Below are 27,095 nucleotides of genomic sequence, written 5' to 3' on the forward strand. Positions count from 1 at the left end.
CTGCTATACATTTCCACATAAGCCACTATCATTTGAGCTATCATTTGTGACCAAGTCGCTTATGAAAAAGAGCTATATAGCTCAGTGAGCCTTATCCGGTAAAATTGTTAGTTTAATGTATTCAAACAACAGAGAATAGAGAGATCTGCTGGTAGGGATAGAGCCAGAGGAGAGACACCAGCAGCCAGTGGAAGGCGCAGTCTCCAGTGCACAGAGACCACACCATGGCAATTCAAGCGATCACCATGGCGACGCACTATGCAGTTAAGAGGCAATTTCATTATTCCACAGAGTCGGGTCGAATTATTAAATTAATGCACTTAAAATGAGGATAAAAACATATTTATCTTATAATTGCATGCCAATGTGAAATCATTCCTTTGTGCTTGATCAACTTACAGATCTCGTGTATAATTCACACACGTTGCGCTTTCCACCACCAAAATTGTTAATTTTGTTTTGTTTCTTTCCGACCTTAAACCGTACCCTATGTACCTCACAAGTCCCGGGGAAAAAAAAAAAAATTACCGCATACAAAGCTGCTATTCGTGGCAGCGCAACTTACCTGGGGCAGAAATTTAACGCAATATATTTATTTAAATGTTTAGCCACCCTTACACATCATCTGACAAGCAAGCCGTGGAGCAGAAGCACCACCTTGTGGGAGAGTTGGCTTTGCAGCGCACTCAGTTCCTGCTCGGAGCGTTCCGCCTCTGCCTTGGATGTGCTCAGTGTCTCGTCCAGGCGTGACTGCAGGGTCTGCATCGCGCTCGCCCGCTCGCCTGACACGCGTTCCACATCTGCCCGCTCAGCTTCCAGTGCGGTCAGCCTGGCACTCAGTTCCGAGCTAGCCTGCCAGCACACAGGGGGGCGATTATATACCATCACGTTTTTTTTTTAAATCCAATCCGTAAGCCACAACAGGTTTTTATTCTTGTTATTATATCTACTATCACACTTGTTTAACCAGGAGAGCCTTGCTTGAGTCTCGCGACTCTTTTTCAGGAAGGTACGACTGAGTTTTCGGTAGGGAGCAATGGTCGCTATGTATATTCTAATTGAGTAATTTGTACTATCCACCGGTTCAAAAACTAGATAAGATTAAGGTGGAACACACTCCTGCGGAGGGAGCTGGTAGCAACGTTGGGTTGCTCGGTCAATGGCCAGGGTCAACGGCGGCACGTGGTGTATTCCGCAAATATGCCCGACTGTGAGGGCGGGCACAAGCTGGCGTGAGTAGGTTAAACGTTGAGCTTTATAAGGGTACCACGGGGTGACCAGCCCCTCCCCACCCAGCCCCACCCCTCCCACCCCCCACCCAGCCCCACCCCTCCCACCCCCCACCCAGCCCCACCCTCCCCACCCAGCCCCTCCCCACCCTCCCATCCCCACCCAGCCCCTCCGCACCCTCCCCTCCCCACCCAGCCCCTCCCTCCCCACCCAGCCCCTCTCCACCCTCCCCTCTCCACCCAGCCCCACCCCTCCCATTTTTAGATGCACGACGGACGGATGGACACAATAATCCCCTGTGGGCTGGTGTAACCAGGAGGTTCCTACCAGTATGAGATGCAGCCCTGAAAATTATTGCCCATGCCACTGCTGGCAGAAGGGCCTCCACTAGAGCTCTAGAGATCTCCTCTTGAGTGTGGTCTACTTTTCAACCCAGGTCTGGCAGCTTGGAAGAGATGCGATTACCCACAGTTTACCCCACTACAAGCGACCTGCTGATCATCTGTGGTGCACCCATTTATTCTGCTGGGCGGATGGTGGTGGGGGCATTTAAGAAAATAATTATTTAAACTGCAAAACTGGGAGATAGAACCAGTGACCTCTAGACTGCAAGTCCAGTGTCATAACCATTACACGATGTCACGATCCAAAAGTTGATAGTGGTATCTTATTCTTCATGATAAAGTAAACGTTTCTGCGCTCTATCCACACTTTTGTATTTAATTTAATATCAGCCTTCTTAATTAACACTGTACTTTGACCATGACTAATAAAAGACTTTACTGAAATGAGTTGAAAACATTAATTATGATTCTTCATATTTACATTGCAAAGAAGATGTCTCAAGGGTGTACTTGGAAATGAAAGTGAGAATAGGCAGCAGAATTGGCAAACATGCAAAACCATCACACCCAAAAGGCAATTTTTTGGATTAAACAAGCATGCATATCGAGGTGGGAGATTTTGTATTAATTTGTAATGAGGAAATGTAGTTAACATCTACTAATCTTACAGAAGAGATTGTCACAGAATTCTGTAGTCAAAAAGTTGGAATGTGTACTATACAGGAGATGGACTTGTACGCTGAGCTGCAAAAGGGTGATACAGGTGCAGCCCTGAAATTGCTTGCTCACGCCACTGCTAGCGGAAGGACCTCCCATGAGAGGGAGCCTTAGAAAACCCCTCTAAGAGGCAGTTTTATCCGACTCTGCCATGCTGGTCAACATCTTGGAAATAGTGGGCTCTAACAATCGACAGTGGTGCACCCATTCATACCGCTGGTATAAGACAGCAGTGGGGGGGGGGGGTTTTGAGGAAACTTGCCCATGGCTTCAACTACCGTGCCGGGAGGCTGAACCCGGCGAATTTTTATTGCAAGTCCGGTGTGATAACCATCACTCTGCAGCAAACCCTCCCTTGTTGTATGTGTTCGGCGATGCCAGCTGTTAGGAGCACATGCCTCCTGTGATGAGCGCAGCGCCTCTTTCAGGGAGGCCACCGCCTGCCTGCCCGTCTCGAGCTCCTGCTGCAGCTGTTCCACACCCTCGCTCTGACTCCGAACCTATCGCAAACATACAAAAGCGATCTAACCCAAAAACCTTTATGATGAATAATATTGGTCGCGAAAGCCTACGTGTTAAACAGTAATATACTTGCGCACGAGTATATGTGCAATGCATGCTGAAGCGTGAATGGTTAAGGTAAAGGTGTAGCCCTGCAATTGTTCTATCATGCCACTGCTGGCAGAAGTATTATGTACACGAGGCAATTCAGATTTACAAACACAGACACAATTTCAAACGAGAAGATGGTTTCAAATTAAGCAATCATTGGAAAGATGTTCTAAATCATACCAAACATTAAACTAATTTCAATGGCACAGTATATCAATCCAAGTAGTGATATACCAAACTTTCACAGCAGCTTATTTCCCTTCAAGACAACATTTGCATTGTCAAATTCCCCTCCCCCCTCCCCCCGTGTTAAGTGTTCTATCAGCACTTTAAGTGTTCTATCAGAACTTTATGCTAATTCCTTTATCAAAGAGTTTGGTTTCCTCCCACACAGCTTAAAGGACGCGACCTGCCTTGACTTTCTTTATTCCAACGCTGTCTTCGTGACAGCACGGTCCCCTTCACCTGATGAAGGCCACTTGTGTTGTGGCCGAAACGTCGTGATTTTTGTTGTTTTATTTTTTACCTACGTGACTTTACCGAATAGAACCAAAGAGTATAGAAGTATTATGGACTACTTATTCATGCTGACCAAACACCTTGGAAGCAGTGGGGCTGTATTATACCTCCTGTAATATACTGTGCGAGGTACAGCACACGTAGGATATGTACCAGAAGTGCATGTTTATCATACTTATGTAAACTACACTGATTGTTAAATATATAAATGGGGCATCAGATCACTGATTAAAATACTATGATGCTGATGATACACACTTCAAATAATGCATGTAAAACGTCTATTATTTTTACTGGTATACTCTACGTGTAAGTAGAGTATACCAGTAAAGTAACAAAAAATACATGTCACAAGGGGAGACAAGAAAGGAGATACACTCTGACCAAGGCTATTCATAACGATTTCATAAGATGTGTTAAAACAAAAAAAATTAAAAAATAAACGCATGAACATAAATGGAGATATTATTGTCCATCCCAGCATTTGTGACGACACAGTTGTTATAACAATAACAAAAAAATGACATTAAATAATGTGACAACCTAATAAAGAAGGATACCGATTTGGGCTGTCGGTAAAAAAATGAGTAAAACAGAAAGTAATGCACAACAAATTCACCAAAGAACTGAAGATATGTTGGAGGGACACAACTGTTAAACAGCTCAGAGTAAATATACCGAGGGCAATTATTCAAGGCAAACCAGGACAAAAATAATAAAATAAAAGTAGGTAAGAGCAGATTATAGTGCTGATACAACACTGAACGTTACACACCTAACAATAATACAATCGAGCACAATGCTATTGTGTATGCAAAATTGCTCCATGCTCATTTGAATACGGAAATATATCGACTCATTCATTATTTATTCAGTTTGTAACATGCACAAATTTAACTTAAAAAGGACATTCAGGAGGCACGGGAGAATAAATTACAGAAAAATACAAGATTATATCAAAAGGTCGACACTGTCGCTGATGTGCATGGTGAGAGAGGAGAGAATTAATCCACGTGACTGAAGCTTTGACGTCGAAGAGACGTTTGCCTTGTCTGGTTCTAGAAACGGCCTTGACAAGGAGGCCACTTGAGGCAGATCGGTGGTTGTGAGATAGAACATAAGTTGAGACAGCAGAAGCTAAATAGGTTGGTTGACCAAGCATGTGTGCCTTGCAACAGAGGACAGCAAGATTATACAGAATGCGTTTAACAGGGACGCCAGTGACGCTCATACAAAACTTAGGACGCTACCCTGTTTGTGTTGTTTGTTTTCCTTCCCCCGCACCTCCAATTAGCACGGTTGGCTAAGTACGGTGCAAAACAAGTTCAACATACATACATGCATGCATGTGTACTTTTAGATAATTACTAGATGTGAAGTATGACTATTGTGTACTGTGGCACGTGTGTGCCTTAGCAGAAGCAATAACAGGTTTTTTTTCCCACCTGCTCCTCTGCTCGGTGCATGATGCTCTGCATGGAGGACTGCAGCTGCTGCCGAGCAGTCTCTGCCTCCTCCTTGGCCTGCCGCACGGTTGTAAGCTGGCGAGCCACCTCTGCATTCTGCGTCCCGCACCGGAGCACCGTTGTTACATCAACCGGTGTCCACATCATGCAAGCTATCGCAACTCCCGACCGTTTTAAAAAGGCAACTCCGCCAATCATTATGAGAAAGAAAAATAAATCAATTTAAAACTGTATGTTACCACTTCGGTAAAGACGTTAATTTGAAAGTAAAAGTGCCACATGTGAAAAAGTCTAACCTTGCGCAATAAGTCCGCGTGGTTCTGCACCAGTCCCGTGTACTTCTCCTTCAGCTTGTTGTAGCGCTGTTCATTCGCTTGCGCCCGTTCTAGGAGGCACAGAGAAAAGTTCACAAGATTTAGCATCGTCCTGTAGTCGTGGAGCTCTCACGATTCATTTGGTAATGTTTCGTCAAACTTCCCCAAACCAAACTCTCTTATTTTCAAGTGTGCGCGCACGCCACAGCTGCGTCTCAGTGTGTCCCACGTGCCCCCCCCCACACTGACTCTCTATCTCAGTGAGACTCTTCTGGGTCTTCTCCGTGTCCTCGGATCGCCGTTTGACGTCCTCCAGCTCGGTGCGCAGAAACTCCGTCTCGTCCCACGCCTGGCCACGCAGGTGCCGTGCCTCCGCCAGCTCGGCCTCCAGCTCCCCAAGTCGGCTACGCAGGGCCGACGCCACGCGCTCCGTCTGCCAGAGAAACACGAGGATCTCGCTATTGCTTCGTACAACAATAAAACGCCATTCGCCACGGAGTGGCGGTGACACGAAGTGTTGAAGGCTCGCTGGCAGGAGGTCACGGGACAGACCCAGGTGCCATGGGTTGACTGGCTTGCTTCATACAATACCTTCCAACACACACGGAAACACGTAAGCAGTAAAGGCGCAGCTGTGCAACCTCTTGCTCGTGCCAATGCTGGTGAAAGGATCTCCAGGAGAGGGAGCTCTAGAGAGGCTATGTGGCCGATTCATCCACCAAACATCTTAAAAGAGGTGGGTATACCCACGCTTTACCACACCATACGTGTCCTGCAAATCAACTTACTGTGGCATATGAATGTATACTGCTTGGTGGATAAAGGTGCGGGGATTTAAGAAACTAATTCAGTATGACGAGCTGAGCATAGGTTTCACAGCAATAACCAACTCCCTCACAAGCGCAGTGTTAATTAATTCACGTAGAATTTCGTAAATTACTAAATAAAAATGACTTTTTTTTTACATTCCTGCAATCATATTTTCTATCGTTATTGTAACGTACCTATTGCATATATTTAGTTCAACCGGTTTTAATAGTAGTATAAATAGGAGAATTTAGCACTGTAGCTAATTCAGTTTTCCTAACGCACAATCCGCGGCTGTTCCTCGGTTCAATGTGATCACAAAATGATTGCTGAAGAGGCACGAGTGTACGCTGCTGGTTAGATGTGCAGTGTAAACGTGGTGAAGGGGACTCTCTCAGTGCGAATCCCTTTTGAGATTCACAAGAAGCCTTACACACTGCTCACGAACGTGAATTGCGATGTCAAATGGAAATTAAGGCCGCAGCACCTCCAGCCGTTGGGTGTCCAGCTCCTCTTTCAAGGCGTTGATCTCCCTGTAAAGCTGCTCGATAAGCTTGTCCCTGTGAACAGAGAAGATGTGATACATCTGTTAAAAATTGGTAACGAGAGCCTTAGCAATTTTACAAGAATATAAATGATTTTCAGGGCAACTAAATTCACTACCAATGAACCCGAATTAAATACTTCAGTTCAGTGACTTTAATAACAAAGATAATCAACAGCCGTAATTTTTTATTAAGAAAAATACCACCATGAGTTCACTATTATTACAGGATGAGATAAAAAATATATACACACAGAGATTAAATTAGTGTGCCTTGTTTTTGATATAATTTAATGCTGTTTAATGAGATTTAGAGTTTACATCAGTGTGGTGCTAATTTCAAGCTCCAATCACAATTTTATTATCGATGGTTGTGAGCAAGGGATTGACGTATGTAAATTCAAATTATACTCCAGAAGGGCTAGGAAAAATAAATTTGGTAAATCTATAGTTGAGTCTATGGCCATAAGAAAAAAAATAACTTTACAACCAAGAGTGACGTTTGTATCCAAAGGTATTAAACAGTGGTGAATCCAGATGACATATTGTTAAAAAAATGTGATGTTTTTGGAAGTGTCACAATGACGCCATATAACAGAGGCAAAGTCCACTACTACTACCCATTTTTACAATATTGGCAGCCCTTGCACATAAAACAAAACCAAGCATACACATGAATGGCGATATGCAGTATGTTTTGAAACAATTTTTTCAACTGATGGCACAAATTAACTAATTTGTTTGACAGCCCTGCAAAATGAACAGTTGATTTTATTTATTGACATTTTGTGATAACAAAAAAACTACTTTGTATTAAATACCAAACAGTGACTTATGTCCACATTAGCGCAGACTATTTGTGTTTTATCTCTTTTGTCCGTGTGTCATACCCACCGCTCGTCCCGGGAGACACCATTCTGGCTGTTGAAGTTGAAAGGTGTGCTGACTGTGGAACTTCCAAACAAGTCATCAAAACGGTCGTCGAATTGGCTCTAAAACGACAGAAGAAAGATGACACTGTGAATTCTCCTGGATATCCCATCATGATTTTAACAGGGTCCCTTCAGAATTAATATTTTTTTAAATTCCGCATAGTTCTGCCAAATGGTTCTCAACAACTCTCCAAAAATGTTTCACCACATGGGGAGGTTGCGAAATTTGAAAGGGCCCTATAATAATGATTCCCCTGTGCTGCTGTAGATTAGGAAATAACATTGCAACTGATCATGTTTTTTTTTTACTCAGACCAGAACTGAATAAGAAGAATGTGCATTAAATGAGATTAAAAAAAAGAACACTGCTGAACTTATTCTTAGTTTTTTCGGTAAAGTCACGTTGAAGAGAAACAACAAAATAACAAAATATATATAAAACAATAAAAAAATTCTCACGACGTTTCGACCATAACTAATAAATTTATGCAAACCGACACACCTGATGATGACCGTTTGAGTTATGGTCGAAACGTCGTGAGAATTTTTTATTGTTTTATATATATTTTGTTATTTTGTTGTTTCTCTTCAACGTGACTTTACCGAAAAAACTAAGAATATGAATTACTGCAGTCACGAAAGCTTTAAATCAAAATTTACTGCTGAACTTGTTAATGAAAACGTGTGAGATTGGAATTTGTAAAAGTTTAATAGTATACGCTGGATGAAACATGTAAGTATGGTGACTTAGAAAGGACAACAAACTAAAAAGTTGGTGCAGAGAAATTAATCAAAGTGGTAGATGATACGTGATTACTTGTTATGTTCGTACGACGTTTAAGGTGTCTGAAGGGACTGCACAGCACTTTGGCACAAATAGCTTAAAATTTGATGTTTCTAATTGAAAGAGACAGTGCATTGACAATTGCATGTAATATCGATGAAAGAATCACATTTTTGGCCAGAATACAGAATTCGATGTCAACACATCAGGGACGTGCGGTCAGGGAAGGCAGAGCCTCACCTATCATACTCCAAAGAAAATAGCTGTTACGAAAATAAAATAATCAAATGAAATATTCAGATTTTTCCACTGATCTGTGTTATAAATGTCATTTCTGTACGATTCCAATCATTTTTATAGTCAAATTGCCAAATTTGCGGCGTTCCGCTGCAAATACAGGAAGAGACGAGAGGTGAGGCAGCGACATGCTCAGCCTCCCCTCTTATTGCACAACCCCTCAGTAACTGGAAGGAGCGCGGGCAATAAGAGCGTGCCTTTTACTATCTCAGTATGTCACCAATGTAATGTTTGTAGACCCCTTCATTTCATGTCCTCGCCTTCCATACTCCAGGTAACTTATTTCACGTATATGTATAAATATATTTAGGCTCGCTGGTCTCGTCATGAAACTGCAATTAAAAAGCACCAGGGGAGGCAGCAATCATATCTGCCTCACTGAGAGGGACGTGTCTAACACGCCCCCCTCAGTGAGGCCACGCCCCCCTCCGTCAGGCCACGCCCCCCCTCGGTGTGTGAATCTGGCTCTGACACTAGCCAGTGCCTACCCAGCCATTGACCTCACCGCACGTCACTGCAACACATGTATGTAGAATTTACTATTGTCAGTTTCAGAACAAAACATCGGTCTGGTGGCACTTTCTTCTGGCCAAGAAGTATAAGATAAATTTTATTTTTCCTGAAATAACAATCAGATGATAATTTGCTTGAAGCTAAGATTATGAGTTTATTACCATGTTCAGAAATTTCTATATACTTTTCACAACGAATTTTAAAATTCACAATTAGTATTTTGGGTTAGATTGTGTGTGAATAATGCCAATTATATTCACACAATCGAATTAGCATCATCCTCCAAAAATCGAAGTATGATTTAACCAAAAATGGAATTATGTTATACACCAGCACAGAACTTCTACAAAGAAATTATAATAAAAGCAAATACAAGACGACAAAAAAACACACAACTGATCAACCTGCGCTAACACGAACTCCCCCCCTCCAGGGAAAACAGCCAAGGAGATGACCTTGCACTGCACTACAGAATGAACAATAGATAAAATACTCTTTTCAAATACACAAACCAGTGCAATTATTAAGCAATTATACCGCATAAGGGCCCGAATATCTGAGATAATACCGCATGTGCCTCACCACAGGTTTCCTGAAAATAACAGACTGGATCAATCTTGAGTTGAAGCTTTCGTGACCGCAGGAATCCATACTCTTTGGTTCTTTCGGTAAAGTCACGTAGGTATAAAATAAAATAAATCACGTTTTGGGCGCAACACAAGCATCCGTCATCAGGTGGGAAAGCCATGGTCTGCTGCTGCTGAGGCAGACTGTTTTAAAAGGTTTGAAATGGGTGTAGCTCAAGGGTTATAAAGAAGTGGCCGGGGCTAGTGATGTTAATGTGAGAAATTAGCGTGATGTTAATGTGAGAAATTGGCATGTTACTGTAAGATAGAAGAGCGGCCTCCTCGACGAGTGCACGGAAGTGGCTATGTTAATGTGAGGTATTAGCATGATGTTAACGTGAAACGTCGTGATTTATTTTATTTTATACCTACGTGACTTTACCGAAAGAACCAAAGAGACTGGATCAATTCATAATGAGAGCTCAAGGAGCCGAGAATAATTATTAATCAGGTGATGACGTCAGTGTGCACTTTTTTTATCTAATATTCTCTGCGGGGAAACAACATTCAGAGTGGATGAGAAGCATCCTATTTTAAAAATGAATGATCCGCTGTTTCTGTAACTGCCTAGTTTGAACGAATTACCCTGTATGTATGCGGTGTAACCCCACATGTATGAACAGGGAGGTGAGACTCAGCACTGCCATCTTGTGGCTCCAAACAGCTAGAAAGTCTACGGAGCTACCCACCCAAGTACTAACCAGGCTCGAGCTTGATTTACTTCTGAGATATGATGCGATCGGGTATACTGTATATAGAATGAGGGTAGGCTAATCTGGAAGAAATGTAACTAAATGTACTTGTGACCAACATAGCACTTTATAGAGGTTGTGGTATTACCGATGCTTACACTAATTCATGGCGTATTCAGTAAAAGGGCAATTTCATTTTCGTCTGTTCTAAATTTGATAACGCACAATGAACGCCCTGGTATCTGCCATGGTATCTGCCCTTGGATCTGCTGAATCGACAAACACTATCCATTTTAAAACCCTCCACTAGATGGAGACAACCAACAACTCAAGTTACACAATGTTTTCAATGGCCAGCTCACTTACAAAAAGGATCACCATTTATTTATCCAGGGGTAGCACTATTTAGCCAAGCACACAGCCACCACGGGAATGTTCGTGATAACGTTAAAAAAAGCTGAGCAAGACAAACACAAGTGATTACCGCAAGCTCATTAGATTTTAAACATCCTGTTTACGGTATATCTTTGACCGTACACTGAACTCGTACAGTAATGCAAGAAAAAAGAATGCTTTGTTTACAAGTGATGCTCTTGGCAGCTCAACTTGCACGAACTCTTTAACAGCCTGGGTGCAAGGCTTCATACCTTGTCTGGGAGACTAATACAAGCAAGGGAGAGAGGTATTCTGCCAATACACTAGTGGGTGCCCTAGATATCACATTACCAACAAGACACAAAATCAATGTCTGCTGAAATTAGCTACTGCAGAGTTGGCAAGCTCATGTGTGCAAGACAACCGATTGCTATTCTGATGTGGCTGCAGCTATTTGACGGAGACTGCCCGTGCAAGCATGTCCTGTATTACCTCCAAATGTAATTAGCTTCATATATATTATTTTAAATCCCTTCAAATCAATTCACAGTAAAAATGTAATGTTTGGAAATTCAATTTGTGCACATTTTACGAATTACTTGCAAATTACTTGATTGGGGGAAAAAAAAAACATGGAGCGACATCGCCCTCTCCTGTTCAACTATATTTGTGAAACAAGCACCTCAATGACATCCATGTGCGATAAGAATGGCGTGAATCCTAAATGTACGAATCACTATTTGATTTTTGTCATACAAATGTACGTTGAACCCAGAATACAGAGGTGACCATTAGTGACACAAAATGCCCACCACAAACTCCATTATGCTCCGACTTCGCTAAAAGATGCACAACAGACGTGTGGAGCTTCAACTGTGATTGTTGAATAGTGTGCAGTGAGCATCTTCCAAGAATGAGTTGCCACTGCACCAGCTTAGCCATTTACATATAACAAGCTGGAAATTGCCTGCAGAAGTCGGGAATGGTCATCAACATGGCAATACTGTATAACAACCTCTGGGACACACATTAACAAAGTAAGCTGCATTGCATGTGCTATGCACACGTGTTGCTCATTTGACTTTGTTCATGCATTAAAAAATATTAAAAAATAAATTATCTTATATACTTGATGTAACATTCATATATTCCCAACATGCAGTGGCAATGTTAGAGAGAGTTTTGATTGGCCTACACACTTCTGTTGTATTCCACATTTTCCTTCTTGCTCCAGAAACATAACCAATAACTTTCTAGGTATCATACCAGAGTCATCGACATGTGTCTTTCCAAGTAGTCAGACATGGTACTGATTTGTGGGGAGAGCAATGGAAATGCACAGGTTCTGGTACATTTCAGTGACTGGTATTTACGTGCTCCACCTAGTTAAAGATAAACTGTGCCTTGCTACCTGCAGGAAAATTAAGGGCCGAGTGTCTCAAACGCCTGAAAGCTTGAGATCTGATTATGTCCGTCCAGTGCTCGCTGAGCTGCATCGGCTTCCAGTTGCCGAATGAATTCGTTATAAGGTCGTACTTATTACACATAAAGTGCTTGCCACAAATGAACCACAATATCTTGCTGCTTTCGTCAAGGAGCATAAACCATCACACAAACTCCGGTCATTCTCACAAAGGCTTTTGGCTAGCCATCGAACAAAAACGGTCACTGCATCGCGCGCTTTCAGATGCGGCCGTCTGGAACGCTCTTCCTTCCGATATTAGGAAGCCACTGGAGCTGTCTACTTTGAAATCTATATTTTAAACTAATTTCTTTAGAACTGTTTTCTGTATTCAGTTTGTTGTCCTTCCCTCAGACCTCCGGTTAGCACGGTTGGCTACGTACAGTGCGAAAGAAGTTCAACATACATACATACTTACAGAATCCATCCCCTAGGGGTCAATGTAACGCTTTGCATGCCAGTAGCGGAAATAATTTCCTGTCTAGCAATCTTGACTTCTGAGAGGTAAAAATGTGGATTAAAATGCTCACGTTGTACTTCTGGAATGGACCGCGCATGGTCATGAATTTCAAAGTGCCCTGGAAAGGGCACTATATACATCCAAAATGGAATAGAATGTAGTCGGAATTTAATATAAGCGTTTTTTGCAAGCCAACTCACTCAGTTGCCACTGATGATGGGTAATAATGCAGGCACAAGCATACAAAAATAGCTATGTTATACTGAAATAAATATATTTTTTCCCCACAGTTAAAGGAGCAACTCAGATGAGTGTTTTAAGTATAACAAACCAAAATAAATAAATATTTCTTTTAATACATTTTACATTAGAATTCCAAATTATAGTGGCCAAAGCACCCCAATAAAAATGCGTTCCCTACGCATTATTTATAACATGTAAGAGAGTGAAAGGTAAAAAGATGTAACAAGGATTTTATATTTCCTCATCATCATGAGACAGTCTGTTCCCAAGGACGATGACCCCTCCTGCATCTGTAGTCGGTTGTTACATTTGTTTCCTGTTTAGTTCCCTTGTGACTAGCAATACCAGCGTTTGAACGACACACACCCTTCCACAGAGCTCACATCACACAGTGGGCTGAGGCTAAATCCTGAGATCCAGCTTCACCGGGCGACATTGTAACCCACCGCTTCGAACCCTCTTCACCTGACTTGTTATTTCTCCGTGCCTTTATATTTTGTAAAGCCTGTCTGGGTAAATCAAAACAATGATGCACATAAACCAGGGTTGGTTGGATCCTTGCCAACGCTGTGAAGTCGTCAACAATGACCTGAAATGCCCCATAGCCACACTCAAGTATATATTTTGTTGCTTCGTTTTTTAGGATTTGTATTTTATATGTGACGTAAAATCTAATCTGCCCCCACAGAACACAAACTGCATTTTTGAACCACGGTAACATTTTATTGTAAATACAACTCATTTCATTGATTGTCTTAATTTATATGTTCCATGTTAAATTACCTGTGTATATTAAAATAATTGTAATGTGCCTTTTTTTAAACCTGTTATGTTCATTACATATCGAATGTATCCTTTTTATAGATTAACTTTCAGAAAATTAGTTTCATGGCAGATAACATTCACCTACAATTTTTGCTGAGGGCATCATTCTTCAGAGGGCATCTATCATATTCTGGTGCCAGTTAATTATTTTAAAACTTCTTAGAACTCACAGTAAAAAAGTATGAGTTGACAATATCGATCAAAATATTAACCCAGGGGCATACCGCTTAGCACTGTGCATATACAGCGAAACAAAAAAACTCAATAAAAGGGGCCTTCTGGAATGTTGCATCAGACCATGTGTGTGTGAGACTACCGCTTGTATGGCAGGCAAGGCTGCATTTGCTGGGTCACGTAGCCTACATGCCCAGTCACCGCATGCCTAAACAGCTTTTGTTCGGCCGGATACAGGGGGCTAAACGGGCGCGGCATGGGCTAGAAAAGAGATGGAGTGATGTGGTACAGGAGGATGTGGAGCCAAGTGGACGTGCCGATGACTGATACCAACGGTGTCAAGATCAGCCTCTGTGGAGGAGGCTTGTGAAGGATGCTACCGGGCAGTTAGAGGCAGTCGCCCTCCAACAACAACGGAGGGCGGAGGAGCGACGCTCACAACAACGAGTGGAGCGCGGGGTGGCTAAAGCACAGCAAGTTGGCACAGTAGGGGGCACAGGTGGTGCATCAGCTAGTCATCTCAGTCAGTCGACCCGTGGCACCTGGGTCTGCCCCGTGACCTCCTGCCAGCGGGCGTTCAACACTTCAAGTGGCCTCAACATGCACATAGCCTGGCACAAGCGTCGTGGTGATATCACCGCCACTTAGAGGCGAAAGGCAGTTGTTGTTGTATGGCAGTATATACACTGTATGTATATCAAACACTTGCAAACTATGAGCCAAATGTTGATTACGCTTTCAGAAATAGCACCTTAAATGTTCATCAGGCAGCATTAGAATGAAATTAAGACCATAATCCAAGTAGTGGAGTGGTTAGCTCTATGAACCTGGAGACCTGAGTTGGATTTTCAGCCATGGCTATTATATCAGTGGTTAGTGATATCCAAAACGGGTGTTACCCTGTCACCCCTTCTCCCTCACCAACCCACACCACACAGACCAACATGGTGCAGTACGGTCAAACAGCCCCATGAACGACCCGGTGTGGGGAGGCCTTCATCCAGCAGTAGATTGCAAAACAGTACAATATGGTATATGCAGCATCTAAATGTGAATGCCTCTCAAGATGCTGCACAGAAACAAATAACAAAATTATTTAATATATGGTTGCCTTGTTAATTTACTTATATTTTTATTTTATGTATTATTATGGAGGTGTAAATGTCCGATACAAAAAGTCGCATTAAAGGCCTAAAATCTTCATTTGTTTTGCATGCTCATGGGAATTGAAAACATGCTTTGTATTAATATCATAAGCACTTATTCTGAAGCAGAACACGATGAATACATTGCACAAATTATTTTCCTAAGGACAAAAGAGTAACTGGAGAAATCTGCTTCAAACTTAACTCATTAATGTAAACCCAACTCAAAATTCATACAAATGGGTGAGCAACCTACTTGCCCTGCTGTGATCTACTAGCAACCTTGTAGTCCTGTAAATTGGGAGTGTCAAACACACGTGAATGTTTGCACAATCCACCAACCTCACCTTCAAAGCAATAAATTAGAGGTACGTACCACTGCTCCTGGTAATTATATTGAACTAGTTTATTTGCCCGTCCTTGGACGGAAGCTGTAATATTAACGAAAAAATTGAGCACAGTATAATTGTATCTTGTGTAAATTTAATGGCAGTGAATCTTTCACAAATGTATGTCATCAAACATTTCACTGCATTTCACTATAGCACTGTATTAATGGCAGCAGGGGCGGAGCCAGGATTTCAGGCCGGGGTGACATTCAACAAATTTTAATTTCAAGAATGATTAGAGAGTCAGGCTGTTGAACTAGACGCCATCGGTTGGCGACACACTCTGAAAATGCAGTTGCACTGAGTACGCCAGACCGAGTGTCGTACACTTATACGCAGAATGTCACCCCCATCACCCGCCCCCCCTGGCTCCGCCCCTGAATGGCAGTGAATCTGGCACAAAACGAAGTCATAAAACACCTCACTTCATGTCACTGTAGCACTGTATAAAACTCACCTTCAATTTGTTATTCTATTCTGCTTTCGGTAGCTGGGGTTGATATAAATTAGAATTTGATACAATATCTAGAAAATCACCGAGAAATGTCTATTTTACCATAATGTAGAAGCATAAATTAGACTTACCTTTTGTCTCAAGTGCTGAAGAAATAAATAAAGACACCAAATCCACTTTGTTTCTGCGTATATTTATTTACTAGATTAACTTTCAATAAAGAAACGTCAAACTTAAAGCGAATTTGCGATAAAAACATATTTCCGCTCGACCTTCTTCTGCGTGAGTGTAATAATCCACCCGCTCATGAATATTAATGACGGGGGGGGGTGCTGCATGTGGAGTGACGTCACGCGCGTTACACACAAACAGACATTCTTGGCTCATTATAGTAGTAACTAGCTTTTTGCCCGTCCATTGATGGGTGTATATTGCAGTAAATCTCAAATATTCAATAGAAAAATTGTTCAGCTCATGATAATAAAGGAGGGGTTGCCCCATGTGGAGTGACGTCACCCGCTAATGGTTATTGGGGAGGGGTGCGACATGTGGAGTGACGTCACCCCCTCATGGTTATTGTGGAGGGGTGTGGTATGTGGAGTGACATCACCCGCTCATGATTATTAATGAGGGGAGGGGTGCGGCATGTGGAGTGCACGACCTTCTTGTGCGTTTGTGTAAATTTCCACCCACTCATGAATATTAATGAGGGGGGGCCTCATGTGGAGTGACGTCACGCAGGGGGTGGGCCTCATGTGGAGTGACGTCACGCACGGAGCGGACAGACATTTCTGAGTGATTACAGTAGGTAATAATCAACCTCCCTATGGGCAAAATTAGTCTGTCAATGGAAATACATTTGCCACCAATTGTATTTATTGAATTACCAAAACAGCCAAATATTTTACAATTTTTCTTAGAATATGGATAATCTCATAAAAAAAACGCGTAAAAAATTCCGCCAAAAACACACATCACTAGGTGAATGTTTTCAAGTTGCTTCGATGCGAGGCGGGCGGACGTACATACCTGTGTTGAGGTGGAGTCCGTGTCCACCAGATCGTCCGTCTCCAGCACAGCCTCGCTGTCCGGAGACGCCGACTCCTCGGGGATCACCACCACTGGGCTCACGTGCTCGGACAGCGCCGACGCACGCAGGAAATTGGGGGGGATCTGCAAAACGTGGCCCAGAGCCCGGCAACATTTTTTCTTTTTTTACGCTTCGCCACAAACGGGACACGGTGCACTTGAGTGTTACCGTGCGAGAAAAAATGCCAGCCGATGTGATACAGGTAAAGCAACGTCAAATACATGGGATATTTTGCGATGCTGAAAAGTCACCAATGGGCAGCACAAGTAGAACACAAATTCAGTCCCCTGTGAAGAGATTGGAAGACTTTATAAAACATGTCAAGCTTGGCCATCATCTCTTACCTCTGGCAACTGAGGGATTTGAATGAGCCTCTTGAAGTACTGCAGGTTGCTGGAGCGATGCAAGTATTCCTTCAACCTGCACAGAATAAACAGAATTTAGACAACAAATATTGAAATTAGAAATCCAGCGTGTAATGCACTCCATGAACACCACCAACAACAACAATATCAAATTTTTTATCCACCACGGTCATGGTGGAGAATGTCTCAAAACATATCCTTGCGTCGATCATAGTTTTTAAAGTATTGTTCATTACGTGATACTTGTAAGTCACGTAAAATGCACAGAAAGATAGTTTCGCTTCTGGCATTCAAGGGTGGCAAAAGTTAACCTCATATTGAGGTCTCATATGTGAGAACATGATTATTCATGTGAGAGCAGTCTAATGTAAGAGCAGAGAAGGCTGCAGTAAATTGGGTGTTCGTGTTCTGTTGATTTGATAATTATATTATTAAATTCTGCTCACACCTAAGCGTTGCATCATCGCATCACAGATTATTATTATTATAATTGTTATGGCCATCATGTTCGCAACATTAGCACCACTGTTGTAAAACAATATATTTTGAAGGCCGAAGAAGTTGAGATCTTTTTTCAATATGTGAGCAAACAAATGCCTGAAATAATAACCATTAAGTCTCCACATTCTGCCCATAATGATCATGATTATCATGAGCTGTTGGATATTCATAGTTGATCACAACCACATACATGTGCAGTGGGTCCAACTGAGTCGCAGACGTTCTTCTTCAGAGGCAACACATTTATTACACAACACGTATATACAAAAGGGGTAGCTGCCCCTTTACCAGATACAGCCTAGGGTGGTGACCACCCAGCTAACTGCACTACCATACAGGAGTTATGGCTACGACGGACCGGCCCTGTACTCGGGTCCTGGGCCACGTGTTGTTGCCTTTTCAGATGTACAACGCGGAGCTTCCAGCTTGCAGAACGAAGCAACCCCGGTCCCTCCCAGGAACCCACCTTATATCCTCCTGGGTCGGGGCCGGCTCCGCCCTTGGCCCCGCCCACCTTCGAGAGCGTTCCAGCTCTCTCTCGATCCCTCTCGAGAGCTCTCCCCGGACACGTGAGCACCCCCTAGCCTCCCCACCTGGGGGCCTCCCTATGGACACTCCGGATCACGTTCCTACGGGGTCAACCAGAGTGCCATGGCCCGGGGCAACCCTGCCCCTGGGCTGACTCTCCCGCTCCCTCTAGTGGGAGCTCGCACTGCACACTATGCTTGGTGCCCTCGCTATCCCAGCGCTCACCAAGCCCCGCTAGGGCTGGTACTACACCCACCTACGGGGCGTACGCGATGACAGTGCATCGCACGCCATGCTCTGCTAGAGCCGGCATCACTCTGTAACACACACGACGCTGTCCGCGATGTAAGTACATCGCACGCCATGGCCCTCTAGCGCCGGCACCATACAGTGACATCACCAATGTCACGACACATGCATTCATGGATTTTATTGCGGATGAACAGTTCGACCAAGAAAAACATTTTAAAATGGTGCTCTTCTGATTAATGGATTGACTTACTTCTTAAACTGCTCCAGAAATCGGTCCCTGTGACCTTGCAGTGTATCAGCAGGAAGACCTGAGCACAGATGACGAATGTTATTCTGTGGAATGTACAGTGATGCTCATGGCACTGAGGCACAATATCTGTAATATGGTTTTCATGTCACCAATGTATAACCTTCATATTGTACCATTCAGGTGAATAGCTATTCATGCTCCATTACAGCTTCCTTCACTTGAAGTTTGATTTTACTATGAAATATTTACACACCATATGTAAGAAGTACTTTGCTTACAGTGCTCACCTTTATCTCGTTTGCAACGAGTTGCTGCCCAATTGGCGTCATTAGGAAGCAACGAATCTTTGTTATTTCCAATCAACCGTCCTTTACTTTGTCGATTCATGTACCGTACCTAACTATATGTTTTATATTTTTAGCACCATATCTGTAACATTTTACAAATGCAAGATTTATCTACAGACTTCATGTGCTGGTCCTCAAATTTTAGTAAAACTAGAACACTATTAAAACTATTTTTTTATTTTATCAGGCAAGGCCCACTGAGATATATCGCTCTTTTTCAGAAGCAACCTGGAACATATACCAACCAAATAACTCTAAACGCACGATTCTAAATATGGAGAGAGACATGCAAACTTCAACTATACAGCAGGCGTCAGGGTCGGGATTGAACCCACGACCGCCTGTATACCAGGCGAGGTAGTTAACATCTCGCCACTGTGGCACCAAATGCGCTTAAGCCGAGTTGTGGAGGGTAACATTTATCTTTTTTAAGGACTATCCCAAAATGTCGTTTGTAATACACAAAACAGAATTGCAAATGTGTATAAAGCACCCAGAAGTACATCCTGTTCTAAAGGAGGCTTTCAAAAACCACCACACAATGGTGCAGCAAACAAGCGTGGAGATGAATTCACAACACAGCTCAGCGCTACGCCACTTGCACAGATGCAGATTTCTTTCGCCTCAAAATTTGCAGCACTAAACCTCCAGTGAAAATGTTCCGTTGTGAGGGCTGTAATAACCCTGCAGGACAGTCCAACAAACCCATGTACATACAAGCCCATATGAATCCAAAAACCAGGGTCTGGGTGCACACTATTTTGTAGGACTTAACATAGGTCTCCCACATATGTATTTTTGAGCAAAACAAATAGAGCTTGCAAGCAGTCGATTGGATCTGTACTACACAAGACATTCTTGTAAGATATGACAATTCTACCGTGGGAATTTTTTTTTTACGTTAATGTGGCTGACATCCTTGAAAATAAACCCAACCAAATATACACCCTGTAAAATACAAACTGTATGCTGCAAAATTAGAATAAGCACGCCTCTTATCCACAGCACTTGTGGCACCAACTAGTGGGAGATACGTATCAGTTTATATTAAAAAGTTCTACGGTATTGTAAAACAAACAATTAAGTCCTTTGAAATTGGAAGGGGCAGAAGGCAGGAGGGAGGATCGGAAGAACATTCCACAAAGAACACACATCTGAATTTCAATCCTTACATGGAGTTGCTGTGAAATTCAGAATTGAGAGGAAGGGGTGGGGGAAGCTTTTTTTTCCCAGCTCTCTTTTACTCACATGAATGCAGCTTGAAAAGCAGCTTGACGATGTAGTCGTACAGGTGGCTGCAGTCCAGAACGACGGGGATGAGCGGTGCCAGTCGGCACTGTCCCGCCGTGGTCATGGACACAGGCCGTGACATGTCCATTGAGCTGAATACTGCCAATGGGAAGCGGCAAGGGTCGGGAGAAGGGGACCGGAGGCAATGTCCAGCCGTTGATTATTCAAGCACTTTCAATGTGCTCTGGGCAGCGTGTTCTGGCATTCTGGCACTGATGAAAGGGTGGCAGATAATGTGTTGAATCATAGATTTATTTTTACTGTTTACATTTTTGGTGACTTTCCAAAAACGAAACTGTTTTTATTTCACTCAACTAAACGATTTTTATTTGACTAGGTAATGCCCACTGAGTTATGCAGTAAACCCTCGCGATTTGCAAGTTTTGCATATTCGCGAGTTACTAAATGTAGCATATTCCCTATTCGCGACCCATTGGACTCAAGTATTCCGAGTGGACATGTCAGACCACTCACACCAGGGTGGTGCGCACAGAATGTTACATTTGAAACTGTCTGTGAAGATTGATTTTCTAGGTGTGACTGATTGCAATGTGGTTTGGTGTCCATTGTATATATATATACACACTGTCCAATCGGAAGAACTGTTGCTCCATGGAAGCTTACCTGGTTTTCAATTATGCCTGTCTGGTGGAGACAACCAGACGGGAATCACATCTCATCTAAGCAAGCTAGTAAGAAATTAATTGGTTCCTCTATTTATGAAACAATAAAACTAAACTATTTTTTAATTTTACCAGGTAAAGCCCAATGAGCTATATAGCTCTTTTTCAGAAGCGACCGGGGCGCAAACGATTGCTCAACGAAGTGTATTATTACGTGGAAATGTATAGCAGCGAAATACTCTAAACACATGTTTCTAAATGTGGAGGGAAAAAAACGCAGGACCCGGAGAAAAAACAATGCGACCACGGGGAGAACATGCAAACTCAAAATATAGAGGCATCAGAGTTGGGATCGAACCCACGACGTATACCAGGCGAGGTAGTTAACATCTCGCAACCGTGGCACCCCTCAGCTTGGTGGACATGACGAAGGGACCTTTGCTTTGTTTAAACAATATTTTACTGGCATAACTCCCAAACAGAGGCAAACAAAAACCGAGGCTGTTTTGTATGTTTTACACACATTGTGCAAGTTGTCCTATGTTTATTACATGATTGGAATCTTAAAACAGTCTGGACATCTGCACTGGATTTATTATTATTGTCAAACAATAACAAGAAGCATTGAGTGAATATATCAAGAAAAAAGTTAGAAGAATATTTGGGGGGGGGGGGAAATTATGTTCAACCTGAGCTTCTCTCACATTATTTTCGAGTGTGCCTACGTGAAGGCATAATAATGCATCGATTAATCCATTTGTAAGGGATGCCGAGAGGCAAACTCTATTTGGAAATAAATAAACATACAGTCACCGGGTTTAAAGGCTCTTGAGTTAGAATTTCACGTCCAACTCTCATGGGCGAGGAGCCATCACAGGAGAAGCCAACGTAGGGCACGCGCAATCAGATTTGAAGGTGAACAACATTCAAATCGAATTGCTCGTCAGGGAAAACCAGCTGGAAATAGGGAGCTAAGTTGGGAGACTCTTAGGAGAAATTAATGAGATTTGTGGCGTCATGGAAAGTTCCAGAAAGGCTGGGGAAGGGTATAAAAGGTGGGATAGAAGGGGGTTCGTGCCACCTGAACGGAGTAATTGCCTGACGTGTGACGTGCTGTATGGAACATGTAATAAAGAACTTCAAGACTATCCCAGCTGCAACTCCTTAACACAGTTTTGGAAATTCTTAAGGTCAAGGCACACGCATCATCAAATGTGCGTAAAAAAAAAATCAATGGTTATTTTTTCATCGCATACCGTACATTGAATGTAACAGTCTCCTATCAGGGTCATGCCAGCAAACCACCAGTGGCAAGAGTAGCAGCTACATTCACAGCAATGTTTAAACATAAAAAATGTGTGACTCACCAGTCTGCATAATATATAACCACATATAATGACCATACAATATTGTATGCCCATTATATACACATGGTAATATATTGCGTACAATAATGTATGGTCATTAAATCTGGTTATATGTTATGAAATAATTTTCATTACATCCAACGACAGCTCTTCAATATAACCAGAGCTGGTTCATTATTATTTAACTGCTTTTATCATCATCATGCAGTACTGAATGAAATAAATGCAGAATTTCGGATGTAGTAAGATATTAAAATAATTCTGCATAGTAATAATTGAAGACGCCTTAGCAGTGACTTGCTATAAATTATGAAAGTGCAGTGCAGGATTAACATTTAGCACTACTTAACGATCAATAAGGTTCGTGTCATGCCACAAAAAAACAATGAACTGCCTGACACACCACAGGATACATCATCATGCCATATGCAAGGGGGATTCTCTAAATAATTAAAAATGAGAAGACTAAATTACAGCCATTTGTCAGTACACTATCGGATGAAGGCCTCCCTATATTCCCTGTCGGGCATGGGAGTTTGTCCATACTTCACCACGCTGGTCACCATATGTTGGTGAAGTGGGGGGGCCCAAAACAAGTTCAGATATTACTCGTCACTGATATTAACCCTGACTGGATATCAAACTCAGGTCACTGGGTTCAATAAGGCATTGCACCGACCACTGCACCACCACTCCCTCAACATTCTAAGAAATATATTTAAAAATTAGTTTAGAACACTGCTAACACTCTCTGCAATTCAACATACAAACAACATTGAATACTTGGTGTCCGAAGTGCATTTGCAGGCATATGGGGAGCTTTAGATAAGAAAGCCTGCTGCTGATGGGAAATTATGTCACGAATACAAACACCACATATAATTTTCAATGAGAGCAAAGTATTTTAAAAGCTAGCTTATAGCTCACGCATTATAAAAATAAGATCACCTGGTGGCCCTAAATACTTTAAGTTTTTATATGTATGGTGAGGCATCAAATGCTCTTTTAATGCCAACTGTCCAATTAATCCATTACAAAATAAATTGCCATTCTTTTCTCATGACAAAAAAACTAATTGTCAATTCATTCGATAGCTTATTGAAACATCAAACGCTTTTTTTTTCATCAAAATTCCATGAATGTGAGCAAAGCAGACGTAATATATCCTCCTTCTCTATGCACTCCCCTAGTGTCCTCACACCTACTTTGTGCAAGAGAGGCTCAACGGCATTAACCTTGCAGTTGAGGGCATGAGAAGCACGTACAATTCTCACCATAGTGACGGGTGACTAGGAGTTGGCCTCATCACTCTTCAAACCAGACTTAAGTTTTGCTATTTCCTCTTCTACACGCCTCTGGCCAATGGCAGGTTCCTGGCTAAAAACTCCCTCCCATCCTGTCTGATCTCGAGCTTTCTTCTGCAATTTACCGTGCGATCTCCTTTCCTTTCTGTATACATCCCTCAAGCGGCATCTTTCCTCGTTTGCCTCTTGACCTCTTTCCCAACATCTTGCCTTTCAGAACTTACTTCAATAATCTGTCACCTCTGAGAAAATGCCCCCAATCCACATTTTTGCTTTTTCAGCATTGTTCTAATTAGACTTCTCATCGCCTGAACCCGATGGAGAACGTCCTCAATACTTCTACTTCCATCCAAATTATTAATTTTTACATTGAAGATCTGCAGATCCGTGCCTTTCACTGTCTGCTGCAAACTGATTGGAGCTTTTCTGGGACAGCTGACCCAAATAAACATATTTTCATTAAAAAAAATTATACCAAAAATGAAAACACCAAAGCCCTACCAATGCTCTGTCTGTTACATTTCCTTTATAAGTGAAAGGGAGTCCACATGATTAATCCTGGTAAAGGAACTTCATTATTATTCCAGCAACACAAAACGCCCACTCGTAGGACGCTTCACCGGCCAAAAGCCCCGTTTCTCTCTCCAAGCATGCCTTTTATTCTCTCTCCCCCGTTCCTTCCAGAACCTTCCAGAATATTCCCTCTCTGCCCCTCCTCCCTCTCTTCTCCAACAAGCACCTTCGCTCTTCCTTCTCCACCACTGACCGTTTGTTACCCCGTCATCCTGCGTTCCCGCCTTTTACCCAAATTGAACCTCCCGGACAATCCAATGCGCCGCGTCCTAGCAACTGTGCATTTATTAATCTATTAATTACCACAAGGTGTCCTTACATGATCCTTACATTTATACATACTGTATAGCCAAAACAAAAGAGGACAATCTACCATTGGTACTAGCCATTTTCAATATCACATAAGGAAAAAGCCTCACATTAAAATTTCCCAAAGTTGTTGATCCACACCAGTTCATGCTCAATTAACTATGAATGGAGATCCAACGCTTCTGTACATTGCAATATGGGACATGATAAAATAATGGGGCCATATCTAACTGTATCTGGGCTCACTATATGAAATGCATCACAATGACCACAAGGTCACTCAAATGTGCGAATGAGCAATCCAGACTGTGTCAAGTCCTTACCAGCATTGAAGAGGATGAGTTCACATTCCAAGTAATCAAACATTTCCACTGTCAGCTGGAAACTGGAAAAATCACAAAAAAGGTATTTTTTAAGTCAAAGCAAACATTGACATTGAAACGTATAATTATAATTTAAATTGATAAAAAGTTCAAACACATTGGATTTTAAATCACGGAAGAGTGTTTTAATGCGAACGGGTTTAATTAGGTTCCTACATTAATAGAAAAAAAAATTCAACGGTATGGTCTCTGGCAAATATCAATAAGTACCAATTTTCTAATTCTCACGGTGAGGGATTTGGGGGAGTGGTTGGGGGTGGGGGTGGGTCACACCTATTGCCTCCTGTTTGGATATGCCACTAAATTAGAAATATCTAACTTTTTGGATTTTACCAGGTAAGGCCCACTGAGCTCTATAGCTCTTTTTCAGAAGCGACCTGACCACAAATGGCAGCTCAACAAAGCAGCTCATCACGTGGAAATTTATTGCAGTCAAATACTCTAAACACTTGTTTCTAAATGTGGAGAGGAAAAAGCAGAGGACCCTGAGAAAAATCCACACTACTATGGGGAGAACATGTAAACTCCAAATATTTAGGCATCAGAGTTGGGATCAAACCCACAAACTCCTGCATAGCTGAAGAGATAGTAAACATCTCGCCACCGCGGGGGCCACTGATTGCCCGTGAAGGCAGAAGGCACATTCACACTGTTCCAGTTTAGCTGTAGCACATGCTTTAACTGGAAAACAGAATCAGCACATCCTAATATTGGTTCTGAAAGATTACCTGATATGCATAACTTGTACGAGCATTAAAGAGGTTCTTATTAAACACCACTTTATATATACAGTGAGGGAAAAAAAGTATTTGATCCCCTGCTGATTTTGTACGTTTGCCCACTGACAAAAAAATGATCAGTCTATAATTTTAATGGTAGGTTTATTTGAACAGTGAGAGACAGGATAACAACAAAAATCCAGAAAAACGCATGTAAAAAAATGTTATAAATTGATTGGCATTTTAATGAGGGAAATAAGTATTTGACCCCCTCTCAATCAGAAAGATTTCTGGCTCCCAGGTGTCTTTTATACAGGTAATGAGCTGCGATTAGGAGCATACTCTTAAAGGGAGTGCTCCTAATCTCAGCTTGTTACCTGTATAAAAGACACCTGTCCACAGAAGCAATCAATCAATCAGATTCCAAACTCTCCACCATGGCCAAGACCAAAGAGCTCTCCAAGGATGTCAGGGACAAGATTGTAGACCTACACAAGGCTAGAATGGGCTACAAGACCATTGCCAAGCAGCTTGGTGGGAAGGTGACAACAGTTGATGCGATCATTCGCAAATGGAAGAAACACAAAAGAACTGTCAATCTCCCTCGGCCTGGGGCTCCATGCAAGATCTCACCTCGTGGAGTTGCAATGATCATGAGAATGGTGAGGAATCAGCCCAGAACTACACAGGAGGATATTGTCAATCATCTCAAGGCAGCTGGGACCATAGTCACCAAGAAAACAATTGGTAACACACTACGCCGTGAAGGACTGAAATCCTGCAGCGCCCGCAAGGTCCCCCTGCTCAAGAAAGCACATATACATGCCCGTTTGAAGTTTGCCAATGAACATCTGAATGATTCAGAGGACAACTGGGTGAAAGTGTTGTGGTCAGATGAGACCAAAATGGAGCTCTTTGGCATCAACTCAACTCGCCGTGTTTGGAGGAGGAGGAATGCTGCCTATGATCTAAGAACACCATCCCCACCGTCAAACATGGAGGTGGAAATATTATGCTTTGGGGGTGTTTTTCTGCTAAGGGGACAGGACAACTTCACCGCATCAAAGGGACGATAGACGGGATCATGTACCGTCAAATCTTGGGTGAGAATCTCCTTCCCTCGGCCAGGGCATTGACAATGGGTCGTGGATGGGTATTCCAGCATGACAATGACCCAAAACACACGGCCAAGGCAACAAAGGAGTGGCTCAAGAAGAAGCACATTAAGGTCCTGGAGTGGCCTAGCCAGTCTCCAGACCTTAATCCCATA

At 42.5% G+C, this 27,095-nt stretch overlaps 1 protein-coding gene across 3 annotated transcripts in view; it reads right to left on the minus strand.

The window, feature by feature from the left end:
- LOC116939058 (huntingtin-interacting protein 1-like) overlaps positions 1 to 27,095 on the minus strand; it is a 121,432-nt gene that overhangs the window by 41,376 nt on the left and 52,961 nt on the right. For all 3 annotated transcript variants that reach the window (XM_032946947.2, XM_032946948.2, XM_032946949.2), the window contains exons 7-18: positions 25,047 to 25,108; positions 20,506 to 20,646; positions 18,911 to 18,968; positions 17,359 to 17,434; positions 16,954 to 17,097; positions 7,448 to 7,545; positions 6,497 to 6,569; positions 5,452 to 5,635; positions 5,185 to 5,273; positions 4,868 to 4,984; positions 2,690 to 2,791; positions 658 to 852 (exon numbers count right to left, since the gene is read on the minus strand). In XM_032946947.2, coding sequence (XP_032802838.1) covers positions 658 to 852; positions 2,690 to 2,791; positions 4,868 to 4,984; positions 5,185 to 5,273; positions 5,452 to 5,635; positions 6,497 to 6,569; positions 7,448 to 7,545; positions 16,954 to 17,097; positions 17,359 to 17,434; positions 18,911 to 18,968; positions 20,506 to 20,646; positions 25,047 to 25,108 — 1,339 coding nt within the window. The remainder of the gene's footprint in view (positions 1 to 657; positions 853 to 2,689; positions 2,792 to 4,867; positions 4,985 to 5,184; positions 5,274 to 5,451; positions 5,636 to 6,496; positions 6,570 to 7,447; positions 7,546 to 16,953; positions 17,098 to 17,358; positions 17,435 to 18,910; positions 18,969 to 20,505; positions 20,647 to 25,046; positions 25,109 to 27,095) is intronic.

The sequence above is a fragment of the Petromyzon marinus genome, chromosome 5, assembly GCF_048934315.1.
Source record: "Petromyzon marinus isolate PM22_M1 ecotype Great Lakes invasive population chromosome 5, UKy_Petmar_22M1.pri1.0, whole genome shotgun sequence".
Classification (NCBI taxonomy): Eukaryota; Metazoa; Chordata; class Hyperoartia; order Petromyzontiformes; family Petromyzontidae; genus Petromyzon; species Petromyzon marinus.